The 13,036-nt window shown below is 41.8% G+C and overlaps 2 protein-coding genes across 3 annotated transcripts in view; one reads left to right on the forward strand and one right to left on the reverse strand.

Moving 5' to 3' along the window:
• The window catches only part of LOC122405451 (G protein-coupled receptor kinase 2), a 40,383-nt gene extending 31,329 nt beyond the window's left edge, over window positions 1-9,054 (reverse strand). The window contains exon 1 of the mRNA XM_043410204.1: window positions 8,813-9,054. The gene's annotated coding sequence lies outside the window, so the exon portion shown is untranslated. The remainder of the gene's footprint in view (window positions 1-8,812) is intronic.
• LOC122405452 (lysyl oxidase homolog 3B-like) lies at window positions 161-12,155 on the forward strand. 2 transcript variants are annotated; one of them, XM_043410206.1, is made up of 9 exons: window positions 161-362; window positions 774-1,132; window positions 2,900-3,046; window positions 4,777-5,073; window positions 5,766-5,972; window positions 6,130-6,427; window positions 9,205-9,333; window positions 9,822-9,945; window positions 11,373-12,155. In XM_043410206.1, exons 2-9 carry the CDS (start codon window positions 895-897, stop codon window positions 11,493-11,495), a joined length of 1,563 nt encoding a protein of 520 aa, XP_043266141.1. In that variant the 5' UTR covers window positions 161-362; window positions 774-894; the 3' UTR covers window positions 11,496-12,155. The 2 variants fall into 2 exon arrangements, with proteins under 2 accessions (XP_043266141.1, XP_043266142.1); XM_043410207.1 differs by lacking the exon at window positions 9,205-9,333.
• Window positions 12,156-13,036: the final 881 nt, after the last annotated feature.

Here is a 13,036-nt window from a genome sequence, read left to right on the forward strand (position 1 = left end):
TCCCCATTGAACCCGCGTAAATCTGGTACGAGCGTCGCGCGATGCCACGAGTCGGTTGAATCATCCGCGTCTTCTACGGGGCCACGAGGCGGAAAAGAAGAAGGAAGGGAGGCTAGAAAAAGCGATCCGCCATGTGGGCCGTCTGAACTTGTATCGCGGACGCGTTACGCGAGGGATCGCGATGCATGTCTCGCGACCAGTGCGAATATATCGTATTGCGTGATCGATGCAGAACACGCATCAGTAGCCCGTGGAACGGTAAACGAAATACACGTGTTGCGGTTTCGATCGTCGGTCCGGATTCGTCCCTAGACGCGTGGAAAAATCCTCCGATCGAGGACGCGTTCTTCGAGGAACGAAAGGTAAAAAAAGAAGCTCAGCAACTTCGTGTCTACAAGCACAACGTGTTTGCACAGATCGGAAAAGTAGATCAGGGATCCTCGACCAGGCTCCACATGGCCCCCCATATCGCACAAAGTGGCAAACTAGACTGGTGGAACCGTCCACAGGAATACGAAATAATAAAATCGGGACGAAAATAGACACGGAGATTTAAGCAGTCTCTCGTGGGAGTAGAAATATATAACCAATAATTAAACTCGTTAAAACGAAAGAAATGGAAAAATTCCCGTGGCTAGATTTGAATATATATTATGTTTGTACAGATTAGATTGCCAAGTTTTTTATACCAGCCTGAATGTTGAATAGAAGATTCTGATTTACGAACGAATCTAACATTTTTATTTTTTATTCGTGAAATGAAATTTGTTTAGCTCTGCGCCGGAAGGATTTATATACGAGTGTTTGGCAAGGAATGAAAGAGTCTGGTTCTCGGAAGAACGATGACGGACACGTAGCTCGATCGGATCGTTATCGCGACTCCGAGCAGGGAATATGGTATTGGTAATCGTACTGGGAAGAAAAATGAGGCTGGGAATGAATTGGAAGCTGGCTCTGTTCGGTTTGTCGATTACGTTGATTCTGCTGGACGTTTGCGCCGCGAGCAACAGCACCTGGGACAAAATACGCGAGAAGAAAGCGCGTATCGTGAAGAAACTGAAGAAGGACTTCCGCAAGCTGAAGAAACAAGATGGCGCGGTGAAGTTGGTGGGTGGCGAGCACGGTCACGAAGGTAAATCGAACGGTGTCCTTGTTCAATGGCTTTTTGATATTGTTTAAACGAGTGTAACAGAGGAAAATTTATCACGCCGTTGCCTGCGTTTAAAGACCAGAACGATTAATGCTATATTTGTCCTGTACGGACTAATATTCCAATTATTATTCGAAATCGTTTTATCGGAACAGTCAATTTACCATTGGGAATAAAACGAAAGCGTATTGGAGTTGGAAATTTTTACACTTTTAAATTGAGAGTCTGCCCAGGCGACTGCTATGATCAAACGATTCGAACTCGAAACTTTCGGGATTAAATGGAACGATTCGAGGGATTTAAAAAATGTCTCTCGATTGCTGCGTTTTGATGTAGAAAAATCGATGGGGAAAAACGCGATACGAAGTTCGAAATTCGAAACTCCCGCTTTGATGAGGACCAACGGTAAAATAATAATATCGGGTAGCGAGAAAACGTAACCTATAAAATGGTTCCCTGGTAATATTTTATTGTACGATCTTTCAATATTGTAACAATTATCAAATTGGCAAAATTGTGCATATTTAATTCCAGTTAGGCCTAAATAGAGATTCACGAAGGATATCGAAGATAAATATACTGGCGTATGTCCACTTAAAAATGAAAACTGTTGTAAATAAAGTGACGCGTGGTTCGAGTCGGTCTAATTTGAAAATTGGCGTTCGCGACACCCTTTTCTATCGAGTTTGTGCAGCGTGCGGGGAATTGGACCATTCACGGTTGCGCTACGATTACTGGAACACCCTCTATAAATCTCCGGCGCGAAAACGGGAGTTACGTGAAACGTTGCGGTTTTATCCGCCGTTCCTCGGTGCACGTTGTGCAATGACGATTAAAAAGGGGTCAACTCAGAGGATGATTTATGTCAACGACTATGTGTCAGCGTAGTAAACGTTACGTAGGCACAGAACCGCGAGTCATGAGATGGGATGCTCACCCGTCAAATTGGACCATAAAACAGGATAGAATTCGTCCCAGACGTTCGCGTGTCAATTTTTATTGCCCTCCATTGGGCATATCACGATCCATCGCTGTCATCCTTCTACTGTTTCTACAATTTTACTCGTATTCCCAAACAATTCGTAACTCACAACTAAATGCTCGTTATTTTCAAAGTCGAATCCAAAAGGGATGGTGGGGGGTGAAATACATAAATATGTATTTTTCAATCTCTTTTCGCACGATTTGAAAGTTAATAAATCATTTATCGATCCCTCACCGATCGAGTCTACATTAATTATATAAAAAATATAATACGAATATTAAATTAATTTTACAGTTATAAAACGATATTATCTACAAAATGAACGCGCAATTTGCGTAAACAAATCTTACTCAGCGGTTGCCAAACTGGAAGCAAGTCGTAACCTTCGCGTCTATAACTGTTATGCTGTTTATGCCAGTGATTTTTAACCACTATGAACCTTGAACATTGCTACACTGTGCTGCAAATGTTTGATAACAGATTGGACGAATTATTATTTTTCATAGGCAACTTAATTTTGGTAAATGTTAACTGTAAAGCAGAAAATCACAAATACGTGACAGCGGCCGGTGACGACTGACTGGAAAAATATACATTTTACCTGTTAGCGACAAAAATTTAATATAGTTTTTGGTGTGCTGTAGAAATTTAGCGATTAACATGGACGCGAAATTGTACCGTGTAATTTCCGCGGTGCTCCGTAAACTTTGCCGCTAGTTAACGGAACCGGAAAACTGTAAAGCCATAATTCGATTGGTGTGCAGGAAACGTGGAAATACTTCACGACGGGAAATGGGGCGGCGTGTGCGACGACGAATGGGATTACTTGGAGGCCAATGTGGTTTGCAGGCAATTAGGCTTCGACGGTGCAATTAAACCGACGACGAACGGTCACTTCGGCCAGGCCAGAAGTGAGATAATATTGTCTCATCATTCCAGTCAATACATATACTCCTGCACGGCATAAATGCAATAAATCGGATCGTTCCCGCCACGGTGGAGGAACGTCGCGAGCAATTGTCACGAGCAAGTTTGAAAATTTTCTGTCGATCGAGCACACGGCCAGTGATTTCCAAAATAATTGCAAGGCGCCAGCCTTCCTTGATAAAAAAAAAAACTTTGAAAAAATGATGAACAAACCAGAAGATACGAATTTTTCGTTGAAAAAGGAGTAGAAAAGTTCTTTACCGTTTTGCAATCAGAGGCTTCGTTTTCGAGATACAAGCGGTTAAAGTTGATCGATCGTCTCCTGGCACGCGCCATTTGTATATCAACTGATCGCGCCGCGCATGCGCACAAGCAGTTCCACTTGAAAACTTTGAACGTTCGTATCTCGAAAACGAAGCTTCGGATTGCAAAATGGTAAAGGACTTTTCGATCTTATTTTGAGGAATTTACACGTTCTGACTTGTCCCACTATTTTTAAAGATCCTGTATAGTATGGGACAGGGCATCCAAAACATTTGTGGATTAAAATCACATTACAAATGACTATGCTAAACGATTGAAATTTTATTTTACGTTCGTCCTTTGGGGTGGCGCCCACCACTTTGGAAAACACTGGTATACATGTTGGAAAACCTCTGTTCGATATCCATATATTTACCGCACGAAGCTAATAAAGAATGCCCTTGGGTGATGTACGGGACAGAAGAGAAATCTGTCTTTTCGTCCATAAATTGCGTTTCCACGACGATAATGTTATTATTCATTACTTTATACGAAACCCTGACCAATATTGAAATACACTGTTTGAAAATTCTGATCACTGGATCTGAATTCTACCCAGGGGCATTCTCTTCAGTTCTCCGCTATATCTGTTCGTTTCAACCTCCATACATTTATAATGGGAAAATCCATCGTGGTCCAACGTTAAAGCCACTGTTATTATTATTGCTACAACCACTAAACGTCTTTACCAAGAAAAATATTCATAAAATTCATGTTACTATAATAAAACCTAACTTTAATTCTAGTCTACAAACAATTTTACTTTTGTATAAAATTATTAATGAATTGTTCAGTGGTCGTAGAGATGGGAAGAAGTACGATGCACGGTTTTGTACACGATTCCCCTACGACATCGGTCAACGCAGAGAACGCAGTGCTTCGCCATAATCGATCCCATTTCCAGACCACACGGTCCATTCTGCAAATTCCTTTCGAAGCGACAGAAATAGCATTCCGTTTCGAACATTTATTACCACGGTGCAAAAACACCATTCACCGTCCAGTACATTTTCCAAAGCGAGCTAGAATTACGCAGTGGCTTCGACGTCGGATCGCGGAGGGTTGCGGCTGGCGACGGGCTTTCGCAAGTTTTCGAACAAAAGTGAAACGTAAATTACACGGTTTCTCATTTTCCAATTAAATATTTAACAGAAAACTTATTGGAAATTCAGTAATGGTAGTCGAGACGTTGATGAAATATTTCTGAATTTTGAAAAGTCAATGCTACTTGGTAGGTTAATTTTGCTGCTCGAAACTTTCAAACTTTCCTAACCATATTCGACTTGCAAGACTCGCTGGAGCCAACTTTGAGAGCTCAAGGAGTCGCGAGAGCCTGCTCGAGTCCCGGTCGCTAGTTGCGGGAAGGGCGACGGGGGGTCTAAGATATCGAGGGGGGGAAAAAACATTCCAGGAAGATATTGGATGGACAACGTGTACTGCGACGGCAGCGAGGACGAGCTCTCTAAATGCAGGTTCGACGGATGGGGCGCTACCGACTGCGAGGGCAGCGAGGCAGCCGGGGTAATTTGCGCCCGTGGTGAACAGGACGAGGAGGGGGAGGAGGAGGAGACGATAACGCGGACGAAGCCCAAAAGGAAGCCGGAGAAGTCGAGGATCAACGATATCCATCAACAAGGTGTGGCGATAAGGCTGGCCGGTGGACGTGTCCACTCAGAAGGCAGACTCGAAGTCAAGCTAGGAAACTCAGGTATTTACTTGTCTCGTGTTCCTGGAACTACGATGCCTTTTCGTATCTCCTAGAACGAACCAGATCGAGCAGAATATATCGTTGGAAGTGCAATCCTTAAAAAGTGATATTCGAATGGAACAGGATAGCCTACAAATTCTATCGTAACTTCGATAACTTGATCTTTCTTTAGTTTCTTCCTCCCTACTTTTTAAGAATTTCGTTCTCGTTTCTCCTTTCCCGAAGAAAAGTCGACCGTCGACTATGGCCGTCGGCGAAAGATAATGGCGACTCCGAGACTCGACGATATCGCTGTGTATAAATATCTGCCGGTGTCGAATTTCGTCTCCGCTGAACGAAAGGCGAACACGTCACCCTGAAGCGATGTTTATCTTAAGAATCATTAACGTAAATCTAACTGCAATTTAATACGTTCACTGCCAGATTAAAAATAACATTCTACAAGATTAAAACGTTGATATTAGGCCAGTGGGAGCTACATAACCTGAAATTTATTTCAATCAACTATCACCCAATGTCCCATAAGTATATAGAAGACCTACTCGATACTTGACTAGGTTAGAAATCTTCAAAAAGTGAAATATCGTCGTAAGTCGCCTGGTTTCGAAATCGTCGCTTAAAAATCAAGTTGGAAAACGTAGGAAACGTAGGCAGGATCGTTGGGGAGACTCGACGAAGTAATTTTGCTTCAGATTGGGGTGTCGTCTGCGGCGACGGCTGGTCTCTGTTCGAGGCGGCGGTGGTCTGCCGCCAATTGGGCCTCGGCTACGCCTCCGACGCCGTCCAGACGAATTTTTTTGGCGGCCAGAGGATGCCGATGGCCATCAGCGGGGTACAGTGTCACGGGGACGAGAAGAGCCTGATCGAGTGTCTGCACGACAGGACCGTGGACTGTCCAGGTGAACGAGAAGTTACGCAACGAGACGACGGGGGTCGAGAACTAGGCCAGACCGCGGGAAATTATTTTTCGATACCGTGTTTCTCGTTTCATCGAGGTTATTAAGAAAATCACCCGGTGGATATTGCGAAATAAAATCGCGTAATTCCGCTCGACAGGAGTGGCGGAGAACGTGGCCGGCCTGGTGTGCCATCGTGAGATGCCCGACCTGGTGTTCGACCACATCGAGCTGATGCGAACCGCTCATCTGGAGGACAGGCAACTCTATTGGCTGCAGTGCGCCATGGAGGAGAACTGCGTCGCGTCGCAGGCCTACCAAGTGCAACGGGAGTCGGAGAACTGGCACCTGGAGACCAGGCGACTGCTTCGATTCACCGCGAGGATCCTGAACGCCGGGACCGCCGACTTTCGACCCTCTGTTCCTAAACACCTCTGGGAATGGCACATGTGTCACATGTAAGCGACAAGCAATTAAACAGCCTCGAGTCCCCCGACAAATTGCCATCGATATTACAAATTGTCGAGTGACCTATTAGAGGTACTGTATCAGAATTGAAATATTAATTACCGGGGGATTAACGGGGCACGAATAGACTCGGTACTGAAAGCTCCTTAATTTCCTTTACCCTCGTTAACGCAACATTAGCGTTTTTCTTGTCGTCCTTTACGATCAAAATACATGCTCTATTCCAAGAAGAATATAATAATAATAATATTACAATTTTATTTATAGTTATTTTATTTTTTAATTGTTTATTTATATCCGGGTAGATGGCAGCTTAGGTTTCCGATTGTATAATTCCGCCTATTATTTTCAAGCACACTCGGAGGGAAAGTTATACGTAAGTAGTTTCGAATCCCCGAACAATCGATGGCTTAGCTCGCGATTTCGAGGATCGTGAGATCAGCCGTTCGAAATTGAGAACCACGAAGCCAACAGAAGTATATATATATATATATATCGCCATAGCCGAGGCACCCGTGGAAATATAACGAGGAAAGTTCATGAAAACACGGACCTTTTTTCGCGTCTCGTACTCCCGTAAGTTGGGCAGCCTGGGCGGTCCGGGTGTTCCGCTAATTCTTTCGACGAATCTCGCGCGTCTCCGAGGAAATTGGACTCCCGAACTTCAAACTTCGTGCAGTTCCCGCTATCTCCGGTTGGCCCCGGCGAGCAGCTTTTATAAAACTCCTTCCAGGAAAGGAAGGAAAGTAATATCGGTCCGGTTGTGTTGTTAGTTTCCAAGCCGTTTGGCGCAACGCGGCCCCGATTTTATCATCGGCAGCTTTGCAGAACAGCCGTGTTCTTGGAAGTGATATCCGGTTAATGCTTTCAACCTTCCTGCTTTTTATGTTAACGTTCTTGTACGTACTTTCGAGACACGTAAAATCCTTCATTTTACACTGCGTATAAACGTCCGTTTCGTACGCGTTTTCGCCAACAAACAATTAACATAAAAAAATAATTTGCCCAATTTCTCACCTTATTCTATTTTCTGCTTTCGCTATAAACATAAAAGCGATTATTAAAATATGTGAAAGATTAAAAATGAATTACTTTTAGATTACGACCGCGGGAGTGCTTGCATAATTGAGGTTAGGTTGTAAAATTTTTTACCGCGTTAAGTTACGTAAATAAATTTAAAAAAAAGAAAGCTTCCCGAACATCTCGACAGGGAAGCTTCGAAGCGGCTTTTAGACGCTTCGAACGGCTTAAAAAGTAACCCGAAGAACGTTAAAGCTCGAGCGCTAAGAAGTAATTGGTTACTACTTTCTGGCAAAGAAATATCGAGACTCCATTCGAAGGCACGATCCGCTAAATTTCTTCCTTTTCCAGAAGAAATTTTTGTTGTTGTCTCGATATAAATATGTAGCTCATGTACTTACACAAACCACGCGACATTTACAGGACCGTGTTTTAGCAGTAGGCTATTCCTCCATGCAATACAATTGGTATATTATATTAACACCTACGCCAGCGCCATTCTGTTAAAAATGGGGGCTGTATCGACGTTTTCATTTATCGGTAATTTGGTATAAATTTATTCGAAACCGGTTTAAAAATATACAGGGTGTTCGGCCAACCCTGGGAACAATTATAATGGGAGATTCTGGATGTCAAAATAAGACGAAAACCAAAAAAATTCGAGTAGGTACTGAAATTTTTAGACGAAATCAAGAAATTTCAAATCGTACTAAAAAAATTATATTTAGTTGCAGGGGTCAATTACAAGCATTTTTGGTCAATAGACATACCCCCGAAATCTTACTCATTTTCGAGAAAAAAATTCGAGTAGGTACTGAAATTTTTAGACGAAATTAAGAAATTTCAAATCGTACTAAAAAAATTATATTTAGTTGCAGGGGTCAATTACAAGCATTTTTGGTCAATAGACACACCCCCGAAATCCTACCCACTTTCGAGAAAAAAATTCGAGTAGATACTGAAATTTTTAGAAGAAATTATAAAATTTCAAATCATACTAAAAAAATTATATTTAGTTGCAGGGGTCAATTACAAGCATTTTTGGTGAATAGACATAACCCTAAAATCCTACCCACTTTCGAGAAAAAAATTCAGTACGAACAGGTCTTTAAACATTAATAATTTTCTAACAAAGCCTCTATCAACAAATTGATATTCTTGATTTTCGTCTTATTTTCGTCTCTAGAAACCCCATTAAAATTTTTCCCAGGGGTGGCCGAACAGCCTGTATAAGATTGAAAACGTATAAATAAATAAAGTAAATGTAAAAATTGGTCCTATCTCCATCGTCAAATACACACGTTCTACGAAGATTCGCGTTATGTTACCAAATAATTTCTAACGACAGTTCCTACCTTTCGAGGAGTCCAACTTCGGTAACAATGTTTTCGTGAAACTTCTCTGGCACCGAGTTTCCCAACCATTCGTCGTATCTTCTGTTATTAGGAGTTGAAAACTATCGATTCACTTGCATACAGGATCCACGACGCTCGCGGTCAAAACGTCGCGACGACACTGCGTACCGAAGGGGCTCTGTTGTTTATATACACTTTGTCCTTACGTCGAACGAAGGATAGGTTAGCTCGTTTCGTGGACGCACTATCTGTTCCGGCGATCGAAATCTTTCGTCGCCGGCGCATATCGCGCGAAATCATCGAAAATTCCGACCGTTGCTCGTCGCTGGCGTACTTTAAACTGCACTCGCCTCGCGTTCAGTAATTCTACGTTATGGGTTTGTTAACGACAGGCATTACCACTCGATGGAAGTGTTCGCAACGTTCGACGTGCTCGACGGGAACGGGACTAGGCTCGCCGAGGGCCACAAAGCATCTTTTTGCCTAGAGGACAACCAATGTCTGCCTGGTGTCAAACCGAGGTAAACAATTGGTCGCGTAACCCGACACCGCCTTGCGTTCACGTGCAGTTCGAGTTTCAATCGATTTTCGTTAAATTTCCGTCGAATATTACGTACAGTAGAACCTTCGTTGTAGAAATTTTCGTTGAATTTTTTATACGATAAAACAACAAACGTTTGGAACTAATTTAATTTAATAATCCAGATGAAATTAAATAAAATACTACTTATTACAATCTCTACGTATTCTGCGATGTTCTATTGCAATTTCTACGGAAATAAATTAACTTTCTAAAGGGTTCCGTAAGATCTGATTTATCAGTGAACTGAATCTAGTAATTTTCGTTCGGGATAGATTATTTTCGCACGAATCGAACGTCTCTATTCGTGTTTGCTTTTAGCCGGTGATTGAAGGCACGAACGATTTTTCTTGCCTCTTTTTTTTTTACAGTCTCGGCGACGCGTGTAATTGACGCGCCAATTAAACATCGCACGGTACACGATTTCAGGTACAAATGCGCCAATTACGGTGACCAAGGAATTTCTGTGAACTGCAGCGACGTGTACAAGCACAATATCGATTGTCAGTGGGTGGACATATCCGAGCTTCGGCCTGGACAATACACTTTCAAGGTACGGGGCGTGTTTACGTTACCCTTTATTAACTGCTTCTACCGTCGCGCGAATTATTAAGAAAAACTCCGTCGCGCGGCTGCGCACAGCGGACCTCTGACGATGCAACGAGACTCGATGCACGTGCGCGACGATATCGGGTCCTTTGTGGACCCGTTATCGTTTCTCGTAACAGAAGTATGTAAACATAATCACGTGCATAACGAAACGATCAGGGGCAGTCAGCCGACATCGAAACTAAGCGCCTTAAAAAAAACGTAATGAGAGATTCAAATGCAGTTAACCGGGTATTCCCACTCAGGGACGTCGATTTTAACACGTTCAATGTCAGATCGAAACAGTAGAATATTTTGCAAAGAATTTTTATTTTAGACCATTGCAAGCTACATAACCTAAAATTTGTTTCACAAATTCTATCCAAATTTATTTCCCTCGACGTCTTAACTTGAGGATTAATTTTTCTGGTTCCATATACAGGGTGTTCGGCCACTCCTGGGCCTTTTTCCAGAACGATTGAAATTTTTTAGTTCTGTCGAAAAATTTCACACCTTCGCGAATTTTTTTCTCGAAAATGGGTAGGATTTCGAGGGTATGTCTAATGCCCAAAAATGATTGTAATTGACCCCCGCAACCGATAATAATTTTTCCAAAACGATTTGAAATTTTTTTTTCCGTTGAAAAATTTCATACCTTCGCGAATTTTTTTCTCGAAAGTGGGTAGGATTTCGAGGGTATGTCTAATGACCAAAAATGATTGTAATTGATCCCCGCAATCGAAAATAATTTTTCCAAAACGATTTGAAATTTTTTTTTTCCGTCGAAAAATATCATACCTTCTCGAATTTTTTTCTAGAAAATGGGTAGGATTTTGAGGTTATGTTTAATGACCAAAAATGATTGTAATTGACCCCCGCAACCGAAAATAATTTTTTTAGTATGATTTGAAATTTTTGAATTTAATTGTTAATAACTTTTTAACGAAGCCTCCATCAACAAATTGGTATTCTTGATTTTCGTCTTATTTTGTAACCTTATTTTGAACACCCTGTATAGAAGACCTATTCCACCCTTGACTAGGTTAGAAATCTTCGGAAAACGAAATATCGAACTACATAACCTAACATTTCTTTCGTTACTTATTTCTCTCAGCGTCTCCACTTGAGAATTAATTTTTCTAGTATCATGGTGGTAAATCCTGTCACCCATATATGGCTGATAGTGTCAAGAAAATTATAAGAAATTATTTGAATCTTTCTGCGTGAAATCTTTTCTTTGGTAATGAGATATCCGGCTCCCCACTTTGGGGAGCATCGATCCCCTTGAATAAAAAAAGAATAAACGGCTGCTGGTGTGTAAAGCCTGCCCGAGAAGCCGGGCAATCGCGATACCATAGGAGAGATATAATCGAACGATATTTACGTTTTCAGGTCGCAGTGAATCCGGAGTTCAAAGTGGGCGAGATGTCGTTCGACAATAACGCAGCGATTTGTCGTTTGCTCTACACGGAAACTTTCGCCACTGTGCACAGTTGCGTCATGGGTCGGCCTTGACACGAGCCGTTATAATAATGGCGCGTTGTGATTCTACGAGGGGGGTAGGGGGGGAAGAAGCGCAAAAAGAACAGAAGAAAAACCGAAGAACCGAACCCCGATGCACGTTCGTTATCGTCAGCTTGTTAATTAAAATCCATCTGCTTTTCGCGCGACGCTACGTAAACAATAAATCTCGCTCGAATTAATCGTTCTGTGTCCTTAATTGCCGCGCCATTTCGGTCACAGTCGTCGAGAAAAACACTCGACGGAATAACGGAGGCGCGCGCTCTCTCGTCGAGACTTTTGCTGTTCTTCGATATTCGATAGAGCGCGAATACGAAAACCGATGTCAACATTTTCTTCGCTTTGAAGCCCTTCGAATTTCGAGACCTCGTTGGGTCTATAAATAGAATAAATGTTCCGTTGATATATGGAATCCGATTTAGATCATTTTCGATGCAAGCTTCATAGTAATATAATAATAATTATAAGTAGCAACGAGTCTACAGGGTTTAAATTTAATATTAATATTTTACGATATTCTACATTTGTTAATGAAATGTTTGAAGATGACAAAAACGTGAATAATGTTATGCAGCTTGCTAAAAACTTCACCGAAGTTAATTATTAAAGATCTAATTTCTTAATGTGCTTTTTCAATTACACGGTACTAACTAAACCCCATCGATCATCTGTATCTTCTTGAATAAACTTGATATCACGTTAAGTAGAACTGTATTATTTTATTCCTATCCTAACCTGAAAGTATTAGTCTGTTCAGAAATAATAAAGAAAGAGGTTGAGTGTCACTGCTGTCTTGTGGTGTTACTTATAGTATACTATCTTCCAGTTTAATTAATAGACTTTGAATGAATATTTAGAATACAGCGAGATAGAGAAAAACTCTGCAAAGGGGTTCTTGTATGCTAAATGGGGTATAGAAGTGCACACACCCTTTGATGTCCAGGCCCTACATTCTGAATACGTGATTTTATTAAATTCTTTGAGCTCTCCTTATCATTATTATTAAAATTGTTCACCAGAAGAAAATAGTAAAACGCCTATAAATGAACTCTGTAAAACGTGAAACCAATCTACAGATACAGATGAGGATGACTTCAGCAGTTTCAACAGTTTTATTGCAACGAACAAGTTTTGTGATTCTACTTGCAAATAGGCGATAACAATTATCAAGAATGTTGTTGGTTAATAATAAGACATTATGTAAGACGTATACGTTACCGTGTGGGGGACAAGTTAAGCTAGATAATAAAGCATCGATGAATTAGTGTGCGAGTTGGAAAGTTAGGGCCCATGGAGGGTTAAGATGGTATGGATCGACGCCTTGGACGCGCAACCAGCCGGACAGATCGAAGCCGTCGCAGGACGACCTCCTCGTCGTTGATGCTCGCCGCGCACGGAATCTCAAGTTTTGGAGTCTAGGACCGAATTTATAGACATTGACCCGCGCGCGCTATCCTCATAGTTTGTTCTAGATTTTAAACCGCAACTACGCTAATAAATGAACAATTCAGGAGAGAGGTTCTTCGCGTACCCAG

This window comes from Colletes gigas, unplaced genomic scaffold, assembly GCF_013123115.1.
Source record: "Colletes gigas isolate AHSC1104 unplaced genomic scaffold, ASM1312311v1 Colletes_gigas_Sc00004, whole genome shotgun sequence".
Lineage (NCBI taxonomy): Eukaryota > Metazoa > Arthropoda > Insecta > Hymenoptera > Colletidae > Colletes > Colletes gigas.

What these genes read in the sequence shown, in the direction of transcription:
- LOC122405452 (XM_043410206.1), top strand. Translation starts at nt 895, where the DNA reads ATGGTATTGGTAATCGTACTGGGAAGAAAAATGAGGCTGGGAATGAAT. An exon ending in TGGCGAGCACGGTCACGAAG is followed by an intron (nt 1,133 to 2,899) that starts GTAAATCGAACG and finishes ATTGGTGTGCAG; the next exon opens with GAAACGTGGAAATACTTCAC. An exon ending in CTGGACAATACACTTTCAAG is followed by an intron (nt 9,946 to 11,372) that starts GTACGGGGCGTG and finishes TTACGTTTTCAG; the next exon opens with GTCGCAGTGAATCCGGAGTT.